The following is a 26,635-nucleotide window of genomic DNA, read 5'->3' on the forward strand; positions in this document are numbered from 1 at the left end:
GTTATCATCCCCCGAGTCAAAAAGACTCCATTCCCTTCGGGGAATTTCTAAGAATAAAGAGAAACTGTACCAACATTAGAGATTTCATGACACATGCTAATAAGCTACAAGTTCGCTTATTAGAGTGAGGGTACCCCAGAAGATTGGTCCGCCAATCACTCAAAAGAGCGAAATATTATAACCGGGATGCCCTCCTAAACCAAACTGCCAAAGCCCCAAATCAAAATCTGGTCTGTGTCCTGAATCATACTACTCTCAACAACAAAATCAGACAGATCATAAACAAAAATTGGAAAATTCTAAATACCCATGACCACGTGACAGAGTTGAGAAAGCCTCTGATCGCGTTTAGGAGGAACCCTAACCTAAGAGACAAATTAGTCCACAGCAGGGCGAAACTAAAAGACAAATCATCCCAACGGACCATGGATGGGAAGCCATTACCAAAAGGGAACCACAAATGTGGGACCTGTCATGCCTGTGATCAAGTCATCTCTGGCAACTCATGGGCGTACAGAAACAAAACTGGCCAGCTTACAGAAATGACAAATTGCAAAACCTCTAACGTAATATACTTTATATTATGTCCCTGCAGTTTAGGGTACATAGGAGAGACAGCCAGAGAATTTCGAATGAGATTCTCAGAGCATAAATCAGCAGTCAGAACCAGAAAAACTAATGCCCCCATGGTAGCGCATTACACCCAATATGGCCACACGGAAAAGGACATGCGCCGGCAGATTCTCGAACGAGTACAGCAAACTCCAGGCAAAGACATGACAAAGCTCAGGAAATAACGAGAAACCTTCTGGATATACCATCTAGACACGGTACGTCATGGACACAATGAAGAGATCTGTTGGATTATCACTGACTAGCCACAATACCTCTGTACTGAATCCCATAGCAAGTCTAACTGGCACAGTTATTACATCGAGAACATTGTTGTCTATATGCGGAGTATACTTCTGTCCACCTTCTTAGAATATGGCTCATAAAGAGAACACCCATATTTATGAGACCAGTCACTTTGGCACCGTTTCATACCTATGAAGCTTCTTCCCATACTCATATGTTGCATTACCCACTTATTAGGAATAACCTACGATGGTCATATCTCCCACAATCTCACTATGAGGAGTCATAATGCAATGCTTTGTGACTATGTGCATGACTTATTATTATTAGAATACCATCCCTACATTACCCCTTCTCTCAAGGGATTAGTACTTGACAGACACTGTAGTACAACAAACAACATAGATATTTTAGTGTATACTCTTAACAAAGAGCATCATAGCACTATTCTCTCTTTACAATCTATTCGCAAACTAAACATCACAAATAAGATAGATAACCACTTGCAGTGACAACAATGGGTAGTGAGCGCCATATTAAAGTATCCAACAACATACACTGATGAGTCCTTTCTCAGTGTCCACCAACCATGTGCAAGTGGAGTCCCATTTCTATGTTTAGGTAGAGGAGCGGCACAACTCACTCCCGGTATCTGCTCCGGCTGTGAGCAATTAAACATAGTCACCGCTATAAAAACAAGCACCGCAACGCTGCCGGTTGTCAGTGGCAGAGACATCGGCCGGAGGCGCCCCCCTGGAGACGAGCTAATCTTTGTTCATAGGTAAGCGACTCCCCCTGAAGCTCCCCTTTATGAAAGCACTAGGTCAGCGTGCCCGACCCGCTGTGGCAGTTGCACAGAGTCTTTTCCGCGACTAGCTAGCTAGCCGATGCCTGTCCTCCTCAATATATTTAACAAGCAAGGACTTTGTAAAACTAGGCGATATCTTAATACGCGAGCAGATTACTAACATAGGGACTTATTTCGAAACATAAGGAATCACATAGCGTAGCCACACGCAGACAGATACACGCTACACAAGGACGTGGGAGAAATAGCTAGACCGCCGCATTAGAAAGGTCATAATAAGTATTAGATAACCTCTCCATATAACGCAGACATATGTGTAGAGACACATTGTACACAGAATGGTATTTGATACCCCCACAGAGCACTGCACAGGCTCTAATCCACTCTGCCCTTTTTTTGCTAACTAAAAACAATGAACACCACACCCGAGATAGATCCTAAACCCCTTTTTTTCGTACCAGGTCTACAAAGCAGTACCGACCGACCGGTTAGAGCCACAGAAAGCGCTATAGCTAAACATTTAAATCACAGAAGCAGATCGTGGACCAACATCTCTTAGGTAATATCCCAGCTACGCATAGTCCCATATTCGACTTAGCTAACAATACGCAGAGCAACTTAACAGGTTCTATTTGTATTCCTCCTGCAGGACAAAATATCCGATTATAGAGCCAGAATACTAGCGCCCAGCAGAACTATCCCGCTACTAGTGTCTAAAAGCCTTCCTCAAAGACACAGGTAGATGTTACTCGTTTAAACTTACCTTTAGATGGTAGACACTAGACCACCCTGCACGTTATGCATGTATACACACGCCAGCAGGCAAGCATGGATACAAACTATTCTCTTCCTATCAATTTTCTAAAAATTCTTCGACTCAAAGGACTTTCCTATACCTTCACAAGTCTCTCTCTCATTCTGGGAATCAAGGTACTCAGATGCTTAGTGCACTCCTTCCACCCGACTATCTTTTGACTCTGGCACAGGTTAGCCCTTGGCATGTACAGTTTATTTAAACACTCAAATATTGTATTGAATCATAGATGCTCAGAAACTAATGATGGTACATATGCTCTTATTACAGATAATGAGAACCCCTTGGTTTTAATAGTATGTATGAACCTGTCTGTTGTCCAGTTTCATGTTGGCCCTGAAGAAGGTGAAGCAAAGTAAGGACATCACCGAAACGTACGTAGGCCGTACGCACCAGAGACCCTCATATAAAAATTAAATCAAACCCTGGAGAAAGAAAGGAACGGATCACTAAAGACTATTAACCCTCACAATAAGAAGGAAGATTTCAATACTACGGGTTGTAACAACATCTTGAGGAGTCTACTAGAGGACACATTATTTGTTTATCACTTTTGTTCATTGTTGTTCGTTGTGTTAGTAATGCCAGGAAAATTAGTATGAACGATTGAGTATGTGTGAATGTTGATATGAATGAGAGTAACCGTATATGCACTGTTCAGGGGTTTCTGTCAAGACACGATTTAACTTTACATTTTAAACTGATTTGTACATATATGTCACTGTATTGTAATTTTGATAAAATAATCACTAAAAAATGGGAAAAACAAAAGTGTGATGAAAAAGATAGAAAATAAATAAAAGAAATAAAATACAAATATTAAGTCTAAGTGAATGACTTCTTGTTTCTTGTAGCATCTTGTATGTAATCTTGATGAAACTTTAATGCTCATGTGTAAAGAAATATAGGTCAGAATAGAGGTTCCCCTCTTTCTTGTTGTTGGTTTGCCACTCCCTCCTCTAGACCTGAAAACATTTTAGGGAGTACCCTGTTCACCCATGCTGAGGTCCAAGATGGGCCTAATGGTTCAATCCTTCTTTGGAATGAGAAAATACAGGGAGTAAACTCCTGTGTTTTCATGATGCAGGGGAACTGGTTCGGTTTCATATTTTTGTATGAGGGAAATCACCTCTTATTTTAGAAGCGTTAAATGCTCTTTTGACATTGGACGCTGTTTGGGGGGGTTGAAGTGAGCTCCAGGCAATAACTGGATTGGATGAATTGTCTCACCCACCTGTCCGTGGCAATGGTGTTCCAGACAGGTAGGAACTGTAGCAATCTTCCCTCGACCGGAGTATAATGGTGGAGGCAGTTTGAGTATTGGTAGTTTTGCCTCTACCTTTGCTGTTATTGCCCCTGTAGCCTCCCCTGTAATAACCTCTGGTGGAGGAGGTCTGTGTGGGACTCTTATAGGAGATATAGGAGATGAAGGAGTTATCAGTAGGAAAGCCGCTAGAGGCGCCCCTATTAGAAGAGCGATGAAAGGAACTTGTGGGAGCTTGGGATTCCAAAGCTCCCATTGATTTGGCAGTATATGTATCTTTTTTCATCTTCTCTTAAGATGAATCTACAGTATCCCCAGAACAAATGTTCCTGGTCAAAGGGTTTGTGAGAAAGTGCCATCTTTCTTGCCTTGGTATGCCCCCACTTTTTTTCTGAACTGCTGATGTACTTTGACTGAGTGTGCCCTGGGTCCATGCCAACCAGGAACCCAGAACCTGTGTCCCTTCACTACAAAGAAAAGCTATGCTGAAACAAAACACCCAATTGCCATCTCTGGCCACCTGTCAGCCCCTAGTAAAAGGTACCCTAGGTACCCAGGGCATGGTGACCAGAGAAGAACTCGGAGGGCAGCAGCACTTATTGTGCCACCCTCAGGGACCCTGTACCCTGGCACCCACACACTGCCTTTGCAGACTGAGTGCCTAAGTACAGAACTAAAGCAAGAGTCGACATGGCACACATCCCTGTGTGCCATGCCCACAGAACCCACTGCCCTGGCATACTTCAGTCACTCTAGCTAGGTGCCCTATGCCAGAGGGGAGGGCACCGGGGCATGAGCCTGTGCCCCTACAGTACCCAGGGCCATTCCTGGGCACTGTAAGTGCAGTGATGCCATTCAAGAGAATACGGTGCTGGGAGGTCGTCATTACGAACTCCACAGCACCATAATGGCTACACTGAAGACTGACAAGTTTGGTACCAAACTTCTCAGCACATTAAACCCGCACTGGTGCCAGTGTGGGATTTAATGTAAAATGCATGAGAGGGCATGTTAGAGATGCCCTCCAAAACCTGAACCTACAATCCACGTCTGGGCTGAGTGGCTGCAGAGGCTGCCACACAGCAGACAGGTTGCTGGACCCCTGGGTGGAGAGCCCCCCGCTCTCCTGGGCCTGCTACAATGCACATCCTGGGCGAGGTGATATGTCTCCTCCCCCAGGATGGACAGGGGGAACCTTCAAAGGCATACCGCCTCGGAGAGCTTCTCCAGTCCATTTGCTGTACCCAGCAACCAGCCCCCCACCAGGCCTACCCCCACCCTGGTGGGAAGACTGGCGGGAAAAACTACGTCAGGAACGGGGTGTGCCAACCTGTGCCAACTCCACCCCTCAGGTGGAGGAGGCGAGGTGAAGCACGACCCCGGCCATCTTGTAGATGGGGAGCCCTGCCCAATCCCAGCTAGGCTCCTGCCCTCCTCCCACAGAAGGGGAGCAGGCTAGGGGGTGTACTCACCCCAGGACAGGGACCCATTGGTCCCTGCCCTTGCCCTACCTGTAACGCCCCTAAATTCAGTATTTAGGGGCTCCCTGAACCTTCCTTCCTTAGATCCCGATATCCAAAAGAAGAAAGAAGAACAACAAGAAGTAGACCCGCCATGCAGCTGCTAACAACAGGACAACAACAACTGACTTGGGCCCCAGCCCTACCAGCCTGTTGATCCTGGAACCTGCTCCTGCCTAAACCCGGCGGCCTCCGCGGACAGCAACCTTGGGACACCCAGAGGTCCTGCCTGCCCGACCCTCTGGACGATTGGGACTCCCATCAGCAGAGGCTCTGCTGCAACAACCCACCTGGTAGCCACCTGGTGCCCACCAGGAAGCTCCGGACCAGCCCACTCTGCACCAGCTGAGCCCGGGACGGGCCAACCCGAACCAAGACCACGAGGACGTCCCCCCGGCGACTGGGACCCGAAGTCCAGTGCCCAAAGACCCTCCTCGACGAACCAGCCGACGCCTGCAGACTCAGAACCAGGGGTCACCCCAACCGCGACCAAACGAGGGTAAGCTTTTCCGACACCCAAAGACACCCCTGCAACCGGCACCCTACAGCCCCCTGCGCCTCCCTTTGGGGTACCTACCTCTGCTCCAACATCCCAACTTACCTCTCTAAGTGCTGGTCGCCCCTGGAGAGTCACCGTCCCCGAGCCTGCAGTTTTTGTTCCTTTTTCAAGATCCTCATTGGATAACACTGAGCGCCCGACGGCTCAAAAGCACCCTGCACCCGGCCGCCCGAGTGCCGCTGGCTGTGACCTCTTTGCCCTATCCTACTTCCCCCCCCTTGCCCAGAGCAAGTGACCAGGAGCCCAGCTCCCAGAGCCGCATGGCCTGCTAGCCAGCAGCCACCAACCGAAGGCCCCCTTTCCCTCATTGGGCCTACCTACCTCTGCACCCAGCCGCCCCTGCGCAGCTGGGACTGAACTAACTGTACTCACCTGACCCTGGGGGACCCCTGAGTCTATGCCCAGAACTTTAACTTCACCAACCAAATACTCACCTGGAAACCGGTAATTCATTTACCTGCCATTGGATAACATTGACCAATTTTTGACTCGAAAATTGGTCAAAGTGTGAAGTTTTGAAAACTGAAAGTATTCCTATAAAATCAACCAAAGTCCGAATTCGAAAATACTCCCCTGTGATCAGGAGAGAAGCCAGTACTGTACCTTTCAGCCCAGTACTAAACTGCAAAAGTAATCCCTAGCGGGGTTGCTAGTAACCTGTATTTTCTCCATAGGAACCCATTGTCTGCTTGTCGATGAAATTTCTTCTGTCTACTTTTGAAAACTGCAAATATTCTCTAAAAATCGTACAACATACTGAAACACAACTACCTACCTGTTTTGAGTTAAGCCCCCAGTGTTGGCCCTAGGAGACTAGTGCTGGGTTACAAAAGTAACGCGATCGTACTTTACTTGTAACCTGAATTTCCTCCCATTGAATAACATTGTGAGACTCACCTCGAAAAGTTTCTAAGTGTGAACTTTAAAAAAAGCTTTATATTCAGGAATAATCATCACTGTAACTAAAACGTTTTTGCTAATCTGGTTCCAGCTTAGACCCCAGGACTGAATCCAAGATCTAGTCCTGGAACTACCAAAGTAATCCATAAAGTAATCAACTGTACTTTCCTATGAAAACCCATTGAGCTCAATGCTAGAGTGTGTTTCAGAACTGTATTGCTATTAGCTAACCTGTGATTATTGTGTGTACAAACTTATTGCTCCTCTACAAAGTATTTACCTGACAGTACTCGTATCTCGAAAAGTATATTTTTAGAACTGTTGGTTCTAAAAATAAAACAACTATATCTAAGGATATAATAACAATTGGACTGGAGTTCAGTTCTTGAGTGTGTGAAACCTTTTGCTGACTGAGTGTGTACAACAAATGCTTTACACTGTCCTCTGGTACTGCCTTACTGCTCGGCGAAGCTAGCACTTTGGAGAGTAAGGTCAGTTCTGACTTTAACCACAGGGTTGGTTAAGTATGGTAGTTTGAACCTCAGGTTTGAACTCCAAAATACGTAGTCAGGCATGTCTACGCAAAAGAACACTGGTATTAATAGCTCGGGAGTCTGTGTCTGCAGCATCCAGAGCACATCGAATGGTGTATTGGTTATAAGTTTCTCTTCCTGGATGAGATCATTGGCCCTTGTTTTATATTGATCTGGAAGGTATTGTAGTAGGGTTGTCATAGTGCGCCCTATCGTACCTAGCCAGTAAGGTCTATTTGTTGGCAATTCTCCATATGTTGGCAGCTTGGGACGCTGTTCTTTTACCAGATGCGTCCAACAGTTTTGACTCCTGATAAGGAGGTGAAGCATCGCCTGAGGTCTGGGAGTTAGCCCTTTTCCTGGCGTTGGAGACTACCAACGAATCTAAGGGAAGCTGGCCTTTAATGTACACAGGGACAGCTGGGGCAGACTTTCATTTCTTTTCTACTCTGGGGTTAATGACTCTAGCCCTTACAGGATCTTTAAAGACTTCAGGAGCGTATGTGATTACCCCTTTTAACATTGGGAGAATGGAAGTGTACCTTTGAGATGGTGCAAAAGTGTTCATAAGGAATTCTTCAATACGGTCTGTGTGCAAATTCACACCATGGTATTCTGCAGCTCTGTGTATAAGCAGAGTGAATCCTATAGTGTCCTCTGGAGGGGATGGTCTAGATGGGTAGATATCATCTTGTGGTGTATCAGGAACATCTGGTGTACCATAATTGTCCCATAGGTCATTTGGGATATTAGGATGAATAGTTTCTCCTAAAGGTTCATCATCCCCTCCGTCCCCAAAGTCGTTATCATCCGGAGGTGGAGGAGATTGTGAGGGTAATGGAGATGGGATAGGAGAGATGTGGTGTGGGGGAGGAGTTGGAGAAGGAATTCTTAAAGGAGAAGTAGCAATGACTTTTCTTTAAAGGGAGTGGAGCTGGTGCAGGTTTGTCCATTTTCCTCTTGATGGAAGGACTAACTATAAGGTGACCTGTATTTGGATCTATTTAAAGAGTTTTTTGGGTTGGATCAGGTGTAAAAAGCTCCTCCTGTGGAGTGGCTTGCTTTGGCGACGATTTTTCAGGTCCGACTCTTTGTGTGGCACAAGTTTTGGAGTTGTTTTATGCCCCTTAGGTTTGGAATCAGGAGGTTTCTTGGGTTCCGAAGGTTTGGTTGGGGTCTTTGGAACCGGTTGTTTGTTTGGTTCCAAGGATTTTTTCGGATCCAAAGGTTCATTGCTAGTGGATTTCGGTGCCGAATGCGCAAATTTGGAACCAGGCTTCGGTGCGGACAAAGACAGTGGGTTCTCTTTGGGTTTCTCTTTTTTCGGTGCTGGGAATGCGGTTTCGGCACAGACGGTAGGCTGGCTCGATCCGGAGTCGCCTGAAGGCTTATGTGTTGACTTCTTTGCCGGGCCCGAAGGTGGGGCATGGGAAGTTTAGTCCCGAAGTGCACCTAGGGGGGGGAGGAGGGGAAGGGGTCGATGTCAGTACTTACGACCCGCTGCCCTGGAGTGATGTCTTCGTCGGCTCCGGAGGCGCTAAAGTTACCCTCTTCGATCTGCTCCGGTACACTGATGCCTGCTTGGAAGATATGGTCCGGTATCGATGTCTATGATCGAGTCATAGTTCTTCCAGCTAGACGATCCCATATTGTTTTCTTGGAGCGGAAAGAGGCACAAGCTGGACAGTCTTTGGCCTTGTGCTCGGGCGAAAGGCAGAGGTTACACACCTTGTGAAGATCAGCGTGTGGAAAGTTGGATCCACATTGAGGACACTTTTTGAAGGAAGTCCTTTCCATGAGCCAAAGGCCTGATGGCGCAGAGAGGCCCGAAGGCCTACATCGACTACCGGAATCGAAGAAATTCAAGTTTGTAGAGATGCGCGTCGAATGGGAAACGCGATCGAAAACTATACCGAAGAATGGGTGAAGGATTGTGCGTCGAAAGGTAGATCAGTAACGAATCCGAACTGGAGCGTGACAAACCCATGCGAGCCCGATGGCAGAAAAAAATAATCTGAAGATGGAGCCCATCCGCACGATTGTCCACAGGAGGAGTCACCTATCTTGTGACTTCCAAAGACAGTTCTACTAAGATAACAACAAAGTGCAAACATCCGGGCCCAACACCAGATGGCGATCTATGCACAGTGTGTGATCTGCAGCTCATATGCCTCGAACAGTTACTTGCCTGTAAATATAGTACCCAGGTGATGGTATCTTTAATAGATTCAATGATTGAATAATTCTGGTAATTGGGATAGGAATCCCAACGTAATGACTAAGAATAATTCAAGCATATGAATGCTTGAGAAAAACCAAACACATTTCAAGCTACACAAAGGTGTAATCATAATGTATTTTCCACACTTGTGTGACTGCTCACGTAGAACTGTTGCATGGATCCATCAGAAGCCAAAATCTGTAACAGCTAAATGCGCCTATGGCACTAAGTGTATTTCTAACCGATATAATTGTATTACATACCTATATCGTCACCTGGTTCAGTTTTTATCTTCACTGGAGCCAGCCTAATAAAACATGAAGGAACAATTAGGAAAATGCCTGCTGAAATTATGTGCTGCTATAAAAAACATCTCCCACTAAAACTACATTGAAAAAGAAAACATGAAGCAGTCATATCGTATTATAGACTTACAAGTTTACTATTCAACCCATTCCTGCATGCATCTGTGCATTTTTAAAATAAGTAGCTTGAGAAAAATCTACAAAACAGTTCTTTTCGCTCACTACTTTGTACTACTTAGTCAACTGTACACTAGGTTGGAAGTCCGTTTCTCGGTCATGCATACTCACTCATTTCCCATGTTACAACAGTCTGCAAGTTACTTAGCAGTTCATTTAATGGAGTATCAATACAGGTGCCTAGATTTCTCATGCGAGAAGCACCACAATATTTAAATTAAGTATTTTTACCAAACCAGAGTGTGGAGAACACCTGTGATGTGCATTGGGTTCTAGAAGAAAGAAAACACACCACTGAAAAGACAGACATCTTTGAGGAGGTGTTGTCAAGCAACACATGGACCAAATGCCACACATGTACCCAAACCATAAGTGTTATAAGTGGATCGAAAACTGAGAAAGAGTATGAATTACAATAATAATGAATGAAAAAACGTTTCTTTACTACCTGTAATACATTTCCACTCCTTAAGGTTTGAAAACGTAAAATAATCTTTCACTTTACAAACATAAATTACACATCTAAACCAGAACTAGAGTGCCTAGGTGACATTGCCCTTTGAGGACTGCAGCTACCTTTTCTCCAAAGCAATGGGACCAGCATGCAGGACACTAAGCAGTTTTTTGTGGGTCATATTTAGGTCTGTGAATCTACACATGCACGGAAAGTTACTTTTAATAGTGCTTCTTCAGATGGCTATTCAGTCCTCCTGCAGATTACCAACACACAGGACTATCCCAATGCAGACTGGATTCAGAGGTTGATTTTTGCTTTCTGGGAATAACAGAGCTAGAGCGACCTCATGAGTGGAGCTGCATAGATTTCACCAACGAAATTAACACCGAAGCACTGTAATGGTGATGCCTTTTATGACAACTGCCTTATATGGCCAATCCAAGGATGAGAAGGAACAAGACATACACACCTTGAGAAGACTCCTCAAGACCTGGCTCTTCGAACAGTAGCAAAGCTTCCCCCTTAACCCCCCCCCAACCCACCCTCCCTCCGCGCCTCGAGACCCTCACGGGTAAATAGCGCGCTCTACAAATAGATTGATTGATTGATTCCACACAGCCACATGATGTAGAGTAGCTAGGCGGCCAACAGGTATTCTGTAGGAAAGAATAGCATACTTTTCCCACCATAGATTCTTCAGTCAACAAAAAGCCATGCACATTAAGGCAGCAATGAGAATGATGAAAATCGTTTAGCCAGAGAAAATATTGAAGCTCATCCAGTGACATTACTTTGACAATGAGCTTCAGTATCCAATAAAGCCAACTGATGGAATGAAACCAAGACTAAAATAAGGGATTCCATTCAAAGAGCAGAAGAAAGTGCTTTACCTACAGAAGAATGCTGCACTCCCAGCCAATTGGGATATAGCATAACATGATACAGAGAACAATCCATAGCATAATGTTTTAAAATACAATTGCCTATCTTTGCACCAGCAAATTCCACAAACCTCTATTTATCCTACTTTAGGTTTCAGGTATGAGTAACACAATCAGAAGACTCGTTTAGGATCCAACATAAACTCAATCAATATTAGATAGGAGGTATAGGAAAGAGCCCCTTTTTGACTTGGCCACCCCTGCCTTTAGCCTGGTATTTGATGTGTTTTGACTGGAAGTGCAATGGGTCACTGCTAGCCAGGTTCCCAGTGCCAGATCTCTCACATAACTGTACAATTGTTTCCACCCAATTGGCAATACCCTTTTTTTTTTTTTTCTTATTTTTATTATACTACTGCATTGTTAATCACAGAAATTATAACATTCTACATGTACTCGCAATCTGCCAATGGGCTCAACATGGATTACATTGCAATATGCGTGGTACACCAGGGTTTGCTCACCCACTCATCTTTTATGCCTACTGTCCACATGTGGAAATTACGATAGCCAATTGGCAATACCTATAAGCACTCTAAGTCCCTAGTAAATGGTACCCCTGGCACCCAGGTCCAGAGAAACTAAAGCGGGTCAATGAGGGCTGCAGCACAAATTGTGCCACTCTTAAGGACCCCACACAAAACACATGCAAGGCTGCCATTGCAGGCTTCATGTTTTGGGGCAGACAAAAGTGAAAGGAGACATGACACACAGGGCTGTGTGTCATGTTATGTTAGCACTGCCTGCAATATTTGTAAGCCACCCTTCCAGCAGGCCTATGAGGCAGGGTGCTTAAAAATTACATGTGGGGGTCATACCTGCAGGAGAAGAAATGTGCTGGTCAGTTCCCTTAATACCAGTGCAAGTGAACAGAGAAGTCACTGGTGAAAACGAGTTCCCTAGCTACATGATGGCTTCACTGAAGATAGGGATGTTTGGTATCAAACATCTCATACTAATAAAACCACACTGATTCCAGTGTAGGATTTCTTAATACATGCACCCAGAGGGCACCTTAGAGGTGCCCCCTGAAATCCTACCAGCCCCTGGTGTGTTGGCTGACTGGTTTCTGCCAGCTTGCCACCAAGGAAGAGAGTCTGAACCTCCATGGATGAGAGCGTTTGCTCTCTGGTCAGAAACAAAGCCTGCTCTGGAAAGGGTGTTAACACCCTTCCAAAAGGATGACCTGCTGATTAGCATTCCAAGGCAGCGGAGCTTCAAAGAAGCTACTGCCTTTGAAAAGCAAGGCTGGGTCCCCTCACAGGAGAGGAAGCCAGCTCCTTTTGTCCCAAGCCCTTCAGCACCTGGCCAGGCAGTATAATTAGCTAGTCAGGTAGGTGCTGCCACTCCTAGGCTAGTACCACCCCTAAGGTGGCCTAATCTGAGGAGGACACGACTTTTCAGAAGTAGCCATCTTTGACTTTGACGATTGCACCAAAAGAGGAATTCTCCTGCAGCTGCTGAGCCCCCAAAGCCCGGGAGACCTGCCAGCACTTCACCCAGGAACAAAGGCCTTACGAGAAGTAGCAGACCTGCTTCACTGTCTCCTGCAGCGAACCTAAGACTCCTGACAGATCTTTGTGACTGCAGAAACCAGACACCACTACATCCGTCACTCCAAGCCCAAGTTGAAGTGGGCCAACTGTGCCATTGTGGATACAGAGACGAAATTCAGCTATAACATTTAGTGAAAGTTATGTTGTATTTCCCGAAATGGCCTTGTTTGCAAGAAGCATAAGGAACAGGGTATCAGCATAGGACTTTGCATAACCTGCATGAGCTTAGTGACAACCAAAAGTCCCATCTAAATGGTTAAGGGCTTAAACCACAAGAATGAATAAGTTTAAAGGACAAACCCATCAAAAAGGGAAGAATCCGTTTTAGGGACTACTGGACATGAACAAGGACCTTGGCATACAACTGCACACCTTTCAAAAAATTGTAACTGGGAAAGACAAAAAAAGTACTAAAAAACAAAATGAAGATACGGAGGCCGTTCATATATAGAAAAGCCACAAATTGCAATCTTCTAATGACCCAAGAAAGCAGGGTGGGGCTGTGATCAGGTACCAGTTTTATCTATTTGCAAGAAAACCGGAGGAGCATCTAGGGCCATAATAATCTCCATCACGTCCCCAAGCGAAACCAAATCCACAAGGACTAATACTCAAAGGAAGATACACAATCAGTAAGTTCAGAATCACAGATAAACTACCCTGAGCTATAGTGTGTTCATTTGGGTCTGTCCCAACCATGTCTAACACGCTGACGGATCATGCAGTAGACCAAAACAAAGTCATGAAGTTAAGCATAGTCACTTACATTTTTGTAAATCTTAATGGCCCTCCACTCAGCACTTCGCCTCTCCACTAAGAATTGATCAGAACTGGTCAGAAACCAACGCCAGTTATTGCACCTTTAATGGTTGCTTTCAGACGAAAAGACTTCCCTTTCTTAAGCACGCCATAGTATAGACTGCTAGAAGAGAAATGGGGGCTCTTGAACAGGAGTATGCAGGTTCAGACTACTCCAAGCTGATGTCCTTCCACGTTTGCAAGAAAGGTGACTATATCCCTATCGTCAGCTTTGGGAATTGAAGGAGGAAAAATACGTTGTTTTGAGGTTGAAAGTTCAGCATTCGGTGCACTGCTCTTACTCAGATGCCAAAAATACTCGTACTTTTCAAGTTAGGTTAGCAACTTCTGCTGTTGTATTAGCAACCTCTGCCGTTGCGACCTTTTTTTACACATTGATAGAATTTCATTTGCATATCAGATTCATTATTTAAGACTGATACGAGAGGTTGAGTATCATAGGCTTAGGAAAACACTTCCAAGAAAAGGAAAGATTTTAATATGATCAATGTTTCCACTTTCTATCAAAAAGGATTGGGCTAAAAGATTAGCCCTGTGAATAGCCTTGAGGTATACGAACCATTTCAGAGCAGAAAGGACTCTGGGGCACAAACTGGCATGTGTTAAAAAAAAAAAAAGATGCAAACCATTTAAGGACGGACTGGCAGATGCCAAGACCAAACATGTGTTTTGGAAAGATGAAGTGAGAGATAGCGTAAAATGCCATCGAAAGGTCTAAGAGTATATGAGCAGCAGACTCACCCTTATCCAAAATAATCCTTAAACTGTCAATCAGCCACAAAGACCGTTTCAAGGCTAAGTAGCAGGCAAACCCCCAACCGATGAGGGATCAAGTAGTGCTCTGTCTTCCAGACAGTCTTTGAGCAAACAGGTTTATCCAGGATCTTGGCTATAAAAGGCAGCAGAGATATAGGCCAGTAGTTGACCGGCAAGTTGACGTCAATGGACGGCTGTTCGAGAAAAGGGACTACAGTGGCCTGGTTGCATTTGGAGGGGACCAAGAAAGACTTTGCGGGATTAAGTTAGTCAGACCATTACTTGAGTACAAAGGGGCTTCTGACATAAATGTAATAGGATTTAACCAAGAATGTGTTTAATTGCAGATTCCATTTAAAACGTAATCCCGGTGCAATGACAGTTTAAAGTGCAAGATATTTACCTAGCTTGCCCTGCTGCTAATGTATTCATCGTACTGGTCCCTGCAAAAGAGAAAAGCATGGCTTCAGTAACCGCTCACAAATATTCACAGTATCTTTACTAGATACACCGTAAAGGGGCACAATGGACACTTACAAATTAAACAAGAAAATGCAAAACCCCACCATTATTGATGTAATATGTATGGCTTATTTTAAAGGTGCATTCATATGCAAGGGGTGCACCTATAGTCTTGCATGTACTTCATCCCAGCAATTTGTTACCTTAGAAAAATAAAAAATAGTTCGAAAAGAACAGTAGCTAGAAGTGCAGGCCCACCAACTACCAGCAAGCATGCATCTGTTAGTACCTAAACAGGCAAGGTAACAGAAAAAGAAGATAAGTAAATGAAGTACACCAAATCCCTGCACGACTCACATTGGACGACTCAACAGAAAGTCTATACATCATGAGCTCAAATACAATGTTGGTATCTGATTCATACAACAATGAAAACTTTATCTTCAAGGGAGAACGTCATGGCTCTAAACTGGCAAACCAAGAATTTAAATACACAGAAAGCCTTTGGCACACAATATGGTCTTTGCTACAACAAAAAAATAAACAGCATATCTCAACCATGGCATAACACTCATTTAGGCTAACTTACTTGATAATTTCCAGAGCAGTACACACATTCGAAATAATGAGATTGTTGTTAGAAACAATTACCAAATGAAACAAAATCACTTGTCCAAAACAAAGAATATAAGACAGCCTGAAAAGGACTACATCTAAACACATGTGTGACTTTTAGAATGCTCCTACCATGATTCAAGAGACTGGTGATTAAAACAAAGTAGCAATGCACTGCCTGGGTGAGAATGAAACGATTCATGCATGGTGAAAAAGGGCAACTAAATTGTTATCTAGGATATCAAACGCTTTAAAGAAAAAAGGAATTAATGAAAATAAATGAGAAATACTCTATATGGGTGAAGGAATAGTATTTTTTTGTAATCCTAGTTTACCACAATTGGAATCTCAATTGAAGTCAAATACTGATTATCCCAACTTTGTGCCGGATATTTACACCCAGGGGTTGGGATCCCAGGACACTCAATAGAATCCCTCTTCAAAGCTTGTTTCCAGCTATGTAGCCTATTAGAAAGTCAAACTAAGTAAATTGTTTAAATAGATCTTTCTTTCTAAAATAACATCAATATTGATTGAAAACGTACTAACGGATAGGCCTGGCTTAACAAGCCATAATCTCTCCACAGTCTCACTTCTCCATAGCACCTCCATGACCACCTCTCCTACTCATCCCTGCTTTGAGGACGAAACAGCTCAGCAGGGAGAGAAAACAGGGAAGGCACGGCAGATGTGCAAGGAAATCTGTCAAAACCCATTACAACCAACAGCATGGGGCATGAGCTGGGCACCAGGCGTCTAACTACCGTTTGGGCTGCAGGCCCCCCCTCTGACAGACAGCACACCCCCTTGCCTCAGTCGTTGTGGTACTTACAGCCTCATTAGGACAACAGCCAAGATAGTGGGGGGAAACGCAAATAATTTCACACCCTCTTACTGCTTAAGCAATCCACCCTACCTCCACACTTGCATTAACCCCCATTTACTGAGCAAGCAGCCATCTCCTGGCTCCCAGGTGAGCGCACCAAGTGGCGCGTTCACCACCAGGGTAATCATGCTGAAGGAGGAGTGGGAGCCTTTTATAAACAAAGAGATTCTATCAAAAAAGTGAAAAAGTGATGATATTTATATTGATTTAGATTTTTCTAACTAACGTGCTAGGCTCTCTCTTAAAGGTGGAAAGACCAGAGCGCAATGTGCTTTTTAAAATACCCCTCACACACTAAAAAAATCCAATAGTGTCATGCTTCATCATAGGGGTCTTCCCGCCCCTATAACGGGACGGGGCGTGCTACGACCAAGCGAATACGCGGGAGCACTTATATTGTGACAGTGGCTATGTGTGAGTGCACAGGTGTCAGTGAAAGTGTAGGGACCTCAAAAAAGTGGATTATAAAAGTTTAAAAATTCCCTGGCATAGTAGAAAAAAATGTTTTATTCACTTCTCTAGCTGGGAACATTAAGAAGGGGTTGTGAGGTAGAGCAATAGCTAACTACCTAGTCGACATGTTTCGTAAGCAGTCCCCTACTGCTTACTCATCAGGACCAAAAAACGATCCCTACTAGAATATACTCAGTTCTACAGAGATATGCCTACTGTCCTACAAACAGCACAGCAAAAATAAGCTGACTGTTTGTGCTTCGGGGCATGAGTTGGCCCAGTGAAGCAAAAATAATACAAATAGTACCAAAAAAGGACCTATTATGGTCTCTGTGGAGAAAAAGGAAAAAGAGAGAAAAGCAACACATATGCGTAAGTTATCATCGCAATCCAATGATAAGTACAGACAATTAGTTGTGTACCAGCATGCCTTATATGTCAAAAGGCAATAATACCCCTAAATACATTGAAATGAGGAAGAATATTGCATTAGTTGAAACCAGCATTCTGTAGCTGGTTATGAACAGGGACCTCAAACTGCTCGGTTCCACTGTCATCTCATCATACACACACACAATCACGACTCAATGCATTACCAGTGAACAAGCAATTTAACGGTAGGAAGGGACCTCCTTCACCTTTGGTTCTTAAGAGAACGAATACAAGAAAACGCTAGCCGTTTTTTTGAAACTTTGTTAATACTACAATACGTACACTTTTCAGTTAATTTCAATGCCCCATGAGCTTGAAGGCGAGGGGTGTTCTCCGCGGTTACTGTAAAAACAAAACCGCACCTTGGTTTACTAGCTGGGCAAAATCCAAAATTGTCGTTTGCCCCCGTGACCCGTTTATTAAAGACTCGAGGTCAGAGTCTATTACTCACATGTCCGGCGAGGAAAAGAAACATTATTCCCACCCCCGTGCTGCTCCGAGGAATGCCGGGCTTGTGTGTCTCGTGTTGTTTAAGACGCATTCATTTCCGCATTGTCACCCGGCAATCTTGTGTTGACTAGAGCGCGAACCTCCCAAAATGGCCGCCACCTAAAGGGACGATGTGAGGAGAAGGACGGAAGTCTTTCTACCCTTTCCTTTCTTTTAATCGGGGGGGCGCGCAGTAATTTGGAATCAACTCGCACACAATGTGTAATAGTCTATTTGGTGCCTGGGAAATTCCTAATTAATAAGTATGGTCGTGATTTGACATTTTTTGGTTATTTGTACAGAGACTATGCTCATTCCATGTCTCATTACATTCCTTATGTCTATGTTAGAGGAACAAAAAACCAAGGATTCACGGGGCTGGTGTTTTGGTCCATGCTCTATGTAGTAACTGAAGTGACACAGTCAGAGGAGTGCATATCCTTAATTACCACTTGCGTTGTCAAACATGGCATTTCATTAGATGGGATAGGGAAAGTTTACTGGGATAGTGAGTAGATCTGCTCCCAAGGGGGTACATTATAGTTGAGCCCATGGGATATCATCGTTCAGCCCAATCTTATGTGACTGAATACGAAACACCCATCTTTATTCCTTCTCGAAGAGGGTTTTCTCGTTGCTGACTGTTTCAATCACGGTCCATTGAATTTCTTCTGGTTTATGGCTCATTTCAAGGAAATGATTGGTGAGTTTTGTACTAGACTTCCTGCATTTTATTGTACTTTTGTGTTCGCCTATCCTGATCTTTACTGCCCTGCTCGTCATCCCCACATATTCAAGTTTGCATGGACAGGTGATCAGGTATACGACGTTCACACTGTTGCAGTTACTGAAACTCCTTTGTTCCCAGTTGGTTCTATTATTGAAAGTTATCTTTTTGCTCTTCTGGGTAAGGCCACAAACCTTGCACCCTCCACATGGATAGTGACCTTGGACAAAGTTCGGGTTCCTTTGTACGTTGTTATTGTTCGATTTTGGTCTTGTGTGGACCAAGACGTCTCTTAGACTCTGAGCTTTCTTGTGGGCAAACATAGGTTTGGGTATCTGTTTTTTTGAAACTTTGTTAATACTACAATACGTACACTTTTCAGTTAATTTCAATGCCCCATGAGCTTGAAGGCGAGGGGTGTTCTCCGTGGTTACTGTAAAAACAAAACCGCACCTTGGTTTACTAGCTGGGCAAAATCCAAAATTGTCGTTTGCCCCCGTGACCCGTTTATTAAAGACTCGAGGTCAGAGTCTATTACTCACATGTCCGGCGAGGAAAAGAAACATTATTCCCACCCCCGTGCTGCTCCGAGGAATGCCGGGCTTGTGTGTCTCGTGTTGTTTAAGACGCATTCATTTCCGCATTGTCACCCGGCAATCTTGTGTTGACTAGAGCGCGAACCTCCCAAAATGGCCGCCACCTAAAGGGACGATGTGAGGAGAAGGACGGAAGTCTTTCTACCCTTTCCTTTCTTTTAATCGGGGGGACGCGCAGTAATTTGGAATCAACTCGCACACAATGTGTAATAGTCTATTTGGTGCCTGGGAAATTCCTAATTAATAAGTATGGTCGTGATTTGACATTTTTTGGTTATTTGTACAGAGACTATGCTCATTCCATGTCTCATTACATTCCTTATGTCTATGTTAGAGGAACAAAAAACCAAGGATTCACGGGGCTGGTGTTTTGGTCCATGCTCTATGTAGTAACTGAAGTGACAGTCAGAGGAGTGCATATCCTTAATTACCACTTGCGTTGTCAAACATGGCATTTCATTAGATGGGATAGGGAAAGTTTACTGGGATAGTGAGTAGATCTGCTCCCAAGGGGGTACATTATAGTTGAGCCCATGGGATATCATCGTTCAGCCCAATCTTATGTGACTGAATACGAAACACCCATCTTTGTTCCTTCTCGAAGAGGGTTTTCTCGTTGCTGACTGTTTCAATCACGGTCCATTGAATTTCTTCTGGTTTATGGCTCATTTCAAGGAAATGATTGGTGAGTTTTGTACTAGACTTCCTGCATTTTATTGTACTTTTGTGTTCGCCTATCCTGATCTTTACTGCCCTGCTCGTCATCCCCACATATTCAAGTTTGCATGGACAGGTGATCAGGTATACGACGTTCACACTGTTGCAGTTACTGAAACTCCTTTGTTCCCAGTTGGTTCCATTATTGAAAGTTATCTTTTTGCTCTTCTGGGTAAGGCCACAAACCTTGCACCCTCCACATGGACAGTGACCTTGGACAAAGTTCGGGTTCCTTTGTACGTTGTTATTGTTTGATTTTGGTCTTGTGTGGACCAAGACGTCTCTTAGACTCTGAGCTTTCTTGTGGGCAAACATAGGTTTGGGTATCTGCAGGCCTTCACTGTTCATCCTAAACATCTTTCCGAAGAATGGGAGATTGATGACCACAACCCACTTTAAAGGTACCTCAAAGAATTGTCTTCTCATGTATAATAGCTTTCATCCCAGACACCTGCGGGACAACCTCCCGTACGGTCAGTTCCTGCGCCTACGCAGGAACTGCACAGAGATTGACAATTTCAAAAAACAATCGGAGGACCTGAAAAAGAAATTAAAAGCACGGATGTACCCAGACCGCATCATCAACCAGGCATACACAAGAGCAAAGAACAACTGCCGTGAAAGCCTACTGGAGCCAAAGATACCAAAGGTTGAAGAGAAACGACCCATTTGTGTAACCACATACAACACCAGCTCCAATTTGGTGACTAAAATCATCAATAAAAATTGGAAGATCCTGAACAGTGGAGGCCTGCAGATACCCAAACCTATGTTTGCCCACAAGAAAGCTCAGAGTCTAAGAGACGTCTTGGTCCACACAAGACCAAAATCGAACAATAACAACGTACAAAGGAACCCGAACTTTGTCCAAGGTCACTATCCATGTGGAGGGTGCAAGGTTTGTGGCCTTACCCAGAAGAGCAAAAAGATAACTTTCAATAATGGAATCAACTGGGAACAAAGGAGTTTCAGTAACTGCAACAGTGTGAACGTCGTATACCTGATCACCTGTCCATGCAAACTTGAATATGTGGGGATGACGAGCAGGGCAGTAAAGATCAGGATAGGCGAACACAAAAGTACAATAAAATGCAGGAAGTCTAGTACAAAACTCACCAATCATTTCCTTGAAATGAGCCATAAACCAGAAGAAATTCAATGGACCGTGATTGAAACAGTCAGCAACGAGAAAACCCTCTTAGAGAAGGAACAAAGATGGGTGTTTCGTATTCAGTCACATAAGATTGGGCTGAACGATGATATCCCATGGGCTCAACTATAATGTACCCCCTTGGGAGCAGATCTACTCACTATCCCAGTAAACTTTCCCTATCCCATCTAATGAAATGCCATGTTTGACAACGCAAGTGGTAATTAAGGATATGCACTCCTCTGACTGTGTCACTTCAGTTACTACATAGAGCATGGACCAAAACACCAGCCCCGTGAATCCTTGGTTTTTTGTTCCTCTAACATAGACATAAGGAATGTAATGAGACATGGAATGAGCATAGTCTCTGTACAAATAACCAAAAAATGTCAAATCACGACCATACTTATTAATTAGGAATTTCCCAGGCACCAAATAGACTATTACACATTGTGTGCGAGTTGATTCCAAATTACTGCGCGCCCCCCCGATTAAAAGAAAGGAAAGGGTAGAAAGACTTCCGTCCTTCTCCTCACATCGTCCCTTTAGGTGGCGGCCATTTTGGGAGGTTCGCGCTCTAGTCAACACAAGATTGCCGGGTGACAATGCGGAAATGAATGCGTCTTAAACAACACGAGACACACAAGCCCGGCATTCCTCGGAGCAGCACGGGGGTGGGAATAATGTTTCTTTTCCTCGCCGGACATGTGAGTAATAGACTCTGACCTCGAGTCTTTAATAAACGGGTCACGGGGGCAAACGACAATTTTGGATTTTGCCCAGCTAGTAAACCAAGGTGCGGTTTTGTTTTTACAGTAACCGCGGAGAACACCCCTCGCCTGCAAGCTCATGGGGCATTGAAATTAACTGAAAAGTGTACGTATTGTAGTATTAACAAAGTTTCAATAAAACCGCTAGCGTTTTCTTGTATTCGTTCTCTTAAGAACCAAAGGTGAAGGAGGTCCCTTCCTACCGTTAAATTGCTTGTTCACTGGTAATGCATTGAGTCGTGATTGTGTGTGTGTATGATGAGATGACAGTGGAACCGAGCAGTTTGAGGTCCCTGTTCATAACCAGCTACAGAATGCTGGTTTCAACTAATGCAATATTCTTCCTCATTTCAATGTATTTAGGGGTATTATTGCCTTTTGACATATAAGGCATGCTGGTACACAACTAATTGTCTGTACTTATCATTGGATTGCGATGAAAACTTACGCATATGTGTTGCTTTTCTCTCTTTTTCCTTTTTCTCCACAGAGACCATAATAGGTCCTTTTTTGGTACTATTTGTATTATTTTTGCTTCACTGGGCCAACTCATGCCCCGAAGCACAAACAGTCAGCTTATTTTTGCTGTGCTGTTTGTAGGACAGTAGGCATATCTCTGTAGAACCGAGTATATTCTAGTAGGGATCGTTTTTTGGTCCTGATGAGTAAGCAGTAGGGGACTGCTTACGAAACATGTCGACTAGGTAGTTAGCTATTGCTCTACCTCACAACCCCTTCTTAATGTTCCCAGCTAGAGAAGTGAATAAAACATTTTTTTCTACTATGCCAGGGAATTTTTAAACTTTTTATAATCCACTTTTTTGAGGTCCCTACACTTTCACTGACACCTGTGCACTCACACATAGCCACTGTCACAATATAAGTGCTCCCGCGTATTCGCTTGGTCGTAGCACGCCCCGTCCCGTTATAGGGGCGGGAAGACCCCTATGATGAAGCATGACACTATTGGATTTTTTTAGTGTGTGAGGGGTATTTTAAAAAGCACATTGCGCTCTGGTCTTTCCACCTTTAAGAGAGAGCCTAGCACGTTCGTTAGAAAAATCAAAATCAATATAAATATCACTTTTTCACTTTTTTGATAGAATCTCTGTTTATAAAAGTTCCGCCAGGAGGGTGACTCTATCAGTACCTCTACGCTCCTCTTTTGTTTTGGAGTGGGAGCCTTGCCAGGTCTCGGTACAGCACCATGCGCCCTCACTCCTAGGGGGCACTGTGTCATCCCTTCATAGATCACCCCACTGGTGGCCACAAACCTCCCTGTAATCCAGGGAGCCAAGCAGAATCTTACTAAAGGCTCAGCACCAGACAGCTAGATTACATATCCAAGAGTTTGGGTCCACAAGAAGCGCAATTCTCAGAAGGAATTCCATTGTTAAGTACCCCCTCCACAGGGCGATCTAAGGTCCAAGCGAGAGACCTCCAACCTCCTCTAATGAGGTCAGGGAAGGTGATTGGGTCGGTCTCCCGTGGACCTGTCAAAAAGAAACGTATCGCAAATTCTCTCAGACCATTGCACTCAATCTGTAACAGTGAAGACCCTATGGCCACTATACAAAATGGGCCTAGAAAAGCAACGTGGAGGAGGTAAGCCATCTTCAGGACAATCTCCACCCCCACTCCTCCGTCTCGCAGCATCCAACCAAAAATCTACACCAAATGTAGTTTTCTGAAGGACCTAGGAGCTGCGCATTACTCCAGTAATGAGTGTTTAACAGGGCTAAAGACCCCACTACTACCAGAAATGATCACCCACCCTGAAGAGCAGGGCCTACCCATACCCCAGCTCGGCGCTCTACCTTCAAATAATAACTTGGTTCAAGGACAGAAAGATGACAAAAAAGGCAACATCCATAGTCAATGCGGATGGTGGTGAAAGAAAAAATAGGGAAGCATGCAAAGGCGCAAATGATATAAGCCAAACAGGATTCTCAAGCTCCAGCTTTTACACCAACATTTCCACCACCACAATAAGGAGGCGACCCCAAATTTCAGGCATTGCCTTAAAAGGAGCGGAGGAAACAGTGTTAAAATAGCATGGTCAATCGCAAAGAAAGGAAAAATGTAAACCTTTTGAATCAAAGTTGCATTCATGGCGTTTAAATAAATGCAGGAAGACAGAAGTCCTTTGCAGTGAGATAGCACACTTGTTTGGTTCCTCTAGGCAAGTTTGAGCCGTCTTTGGAGGACGGTGGGGGCAGATGGTGTACTGGGGCAACATAAAAAACGTATGGCAAAAATTGCTTAAAAAACAAACAAATTTGCTCTAAAGAACCTGCGCCAACAAAAATAAAATTACAATCGCAACTGAAAGTCAATAACTATTAAAAACATGGTTTCTTCAAATGAGGTTACATGGATGCTGAGAAACTTAAAAAACTGGCAGGATGAGTCCGCTGCAAAGAAAGGGAAACCTATTACCTTTCAAAATAAATTTATACAAGCATAGTTTAAAATGTAGGAGCACATAAGCCTGGCTTTTTCAAACAGGGGAAAGGAGTAGAGAATACAATCAGGCAACAGTGCTTAAAGAGGAAAAAATGTGTTGTACATTAATCCAATGAGATTTGGGGAAAGATGACATCTGTACCTTACTGGACAAAGGAGAAACAGCAGCCCTCATCCTCCTCGACCTCTCAGCAGCATTCGACACAGTCTCTCACCGCACCCTTATACGCAGACTCCATGACGCAGGGATCCAAGACAAGGCCCTCGACTGGATCTGCTCCTTCCTCTCCGGCAGAACGCAGCAGTTCAGACTACCCCCTTTCCTCTCAGACCCTACACATACCGAGTTCCCCCAGGGGGTCCTGCCTCAGCACTACGCTCTTCAACATCTACATGGCTCCGCTCGCCCAGATTGTCAGAACCTACGGACTCAACATTGTGTCATATGCAGACGACACCCAACTCATCCTCTCCCTATCCAAGGAACCCAACACTGCCGGACACAACTTTCGAGAAGGCATGGAAGCCGTCGCCAAATGGATGAAAAACAGCTGCCTACAACTAATCACAAACAAAACAGAAGTACTCATCATGGGCCCATCCCAGACGCCTGGAACATCACCTGGTGGCCCCCCGCCCTCTGAAGCCCACCCACCCCCACGGACCACTTACGCAACCTGGGAATCATCCTGGACTCAGAGCTCAAAATGGACCGCCAGATCAACTCTGTCTCGTCCTCCTGCTACAACACCCTCTGCCTCCTACGTAAGACCTCCAAATGGATCCTCCTCAAACACAAAGACCGTCACTCACGCCCTGGTCACCAGCCGGCTCGACTACGGCAACACACTATGCCGGAATAAACAAAAACCTCAAAAAAAGCTACAGAACATCCAAAACACCGCCGTAAGACTGGTCCTCAACCTGCCAAATCTCACAGCACCTGCGCACACTCCATTGGCTCCCCATTGAAGCTAGAGTCACCTTCAAATTGCTAACCCACGCTCACGAGGCCCTCCACAACACCAGACCAGCATACTTGAACAGCCGACTCAAATTCCACGCACCCCAAAGGACCCTACGATCAGCCCAGCTCTCCTACGCCGTGGTCCCCCGCACCAGAAAGCTAGATCGGGAGGCCGCTCCTTTTCCTTCCGTGCGGCCAGTGCCTGGGACGACCTTCCACTCCACCTCAGACAGATAACATCGGACTTAAAAAAAACACTGCAACCAACATTTATGCCAAATAGCAATTCTTAGCGCAGCACTGCAGGGACAGGTACTCTGTCACTCCCACAAGTATCAAAACAACTGATGAGGTCAGTAAGGAAATAAGGAGGCGCCTGCTCTGAAGGCCAGGCTGAGAAAACCAGTGAATAACTAAAATTGAGAAGAGCAGCAGTCCTAGCACAAGTGGTGCAAACAAACTGACTGAGTAGGAATTTACCGAACACATGAGGAGGAACCAGCTCGTAGGCAAGAGAAGAGTTCCGCAGCCCAGAGACAATAAGAGAATAATGGCAGGGACTGCCCTAGAATCCAAAAATATGCCAAGGACCTAACTGGGTTGTTCACCTGTAAGAAGCATGCAAATACCAGGAAGACTTAAGACAGGAAGGGTCCCACGCAAAACACAAACAAACCCACACAGCAGTCCTCAAAGTCAATACAGTGCCAGAAAAACAAACAGCATTCCGGCTGACTGGCCAACAAACCACAAATATTATAACTTTCACATCCATCTACAAATCCAAAATGAAACACCGCATCCTAAACAGAGGCACCATCTTACGGCTTTCAACCTAGATCTCCCATCTATAGTCCCTAAAGTCAACTGACTTAGCCTGAATTGAATTTACTGCAACAGAAAGCCCTGTGGAGAATAAACCCACTGAAACAACCTGTAAATCGGCTAATCCTGCTCAGAAAGTACTAAAGGAGAGGTCAATTCTCTGGACATTGGAAAATAAGATTTTAGGCTATTCTTTGAATTTGGCACTCATTTCTGCTACTACTCAATAGTCCAATAAAGGAAATTGCCGGTCCCCGCACTGCTACATACTCATACCTTAACAAAACCCTAGCTTCTTCCAGCAAATTGACAAGGCAATGAAGACTAATACCTGCGTCTCAAATGAGGCTGGCGATGGCTCTCTCGATCATCGCCCCCAAACTAGGACGGACCATCAACGCCTCCCTCTAATCCAGCATCTTCCCTGACAACTGGAAGTCAAGCCCCTCCTTAAGAGGCCGACCCAACGGACCTGAAGAACTACCGGCCCATCTCTCTGCTCCCTTTTACCGCCAAAGTCACCGAAAGACTCGTACATACCCAGCTGACCGAGTTCACCGAAGAGAACTCCATCCTAGATGCCTCCTAGTCC

General features: G+C 44.6%; 1 protein-coding gene across 8 annotated transcripts in view; it reads right to left on the bottom strand.

Moving 5' to 3' along the window:
* The window catches only part of GTF2I (general transcription factor IIi), a 1,750,178-nt gene that overhangs the window by 1,346,608 nt on the left and 376,935 nt on the right, over nucleotides 1–26,635 (bottom strand). For all 8 annotated transcript variants that reach the window (XM_078679426.1, XM_078679427.1, XM_078679425.1 and 5 more), the window contains exons 7-8: nucleotides 14,892–14,931; nucleotides 9,741–9,784 (exon numbers count right to left, since the gene is read on the bottom strand). In XM_078679426.1, the coding sequence (XP_078535552.1) occupies nucleotides 9,741–9,784; nucleotides 14,892–14,931 (84 nt within the window). The remainder of the gene's footprint in view (nucleotides 1–9,740; nucleotides 9,785–14,891; nucleotides 14,932–26,635) is intronic.

The sequence above is a fragment of the Lissotriton helveticus genome, chromosome 3_1 (assembly GCF_964261635.1).
Source record: "Lissotriton helveticus chromosome 3_1, aLisHel1.1, whole genome shotgun sequence".
Classification (NCBI taxonomy): Eukaryota; Metazoa; Chordata; class Amphibia; order Caudata; family Salamandridae; genus Lissotriton; species Lissotriton helveticus.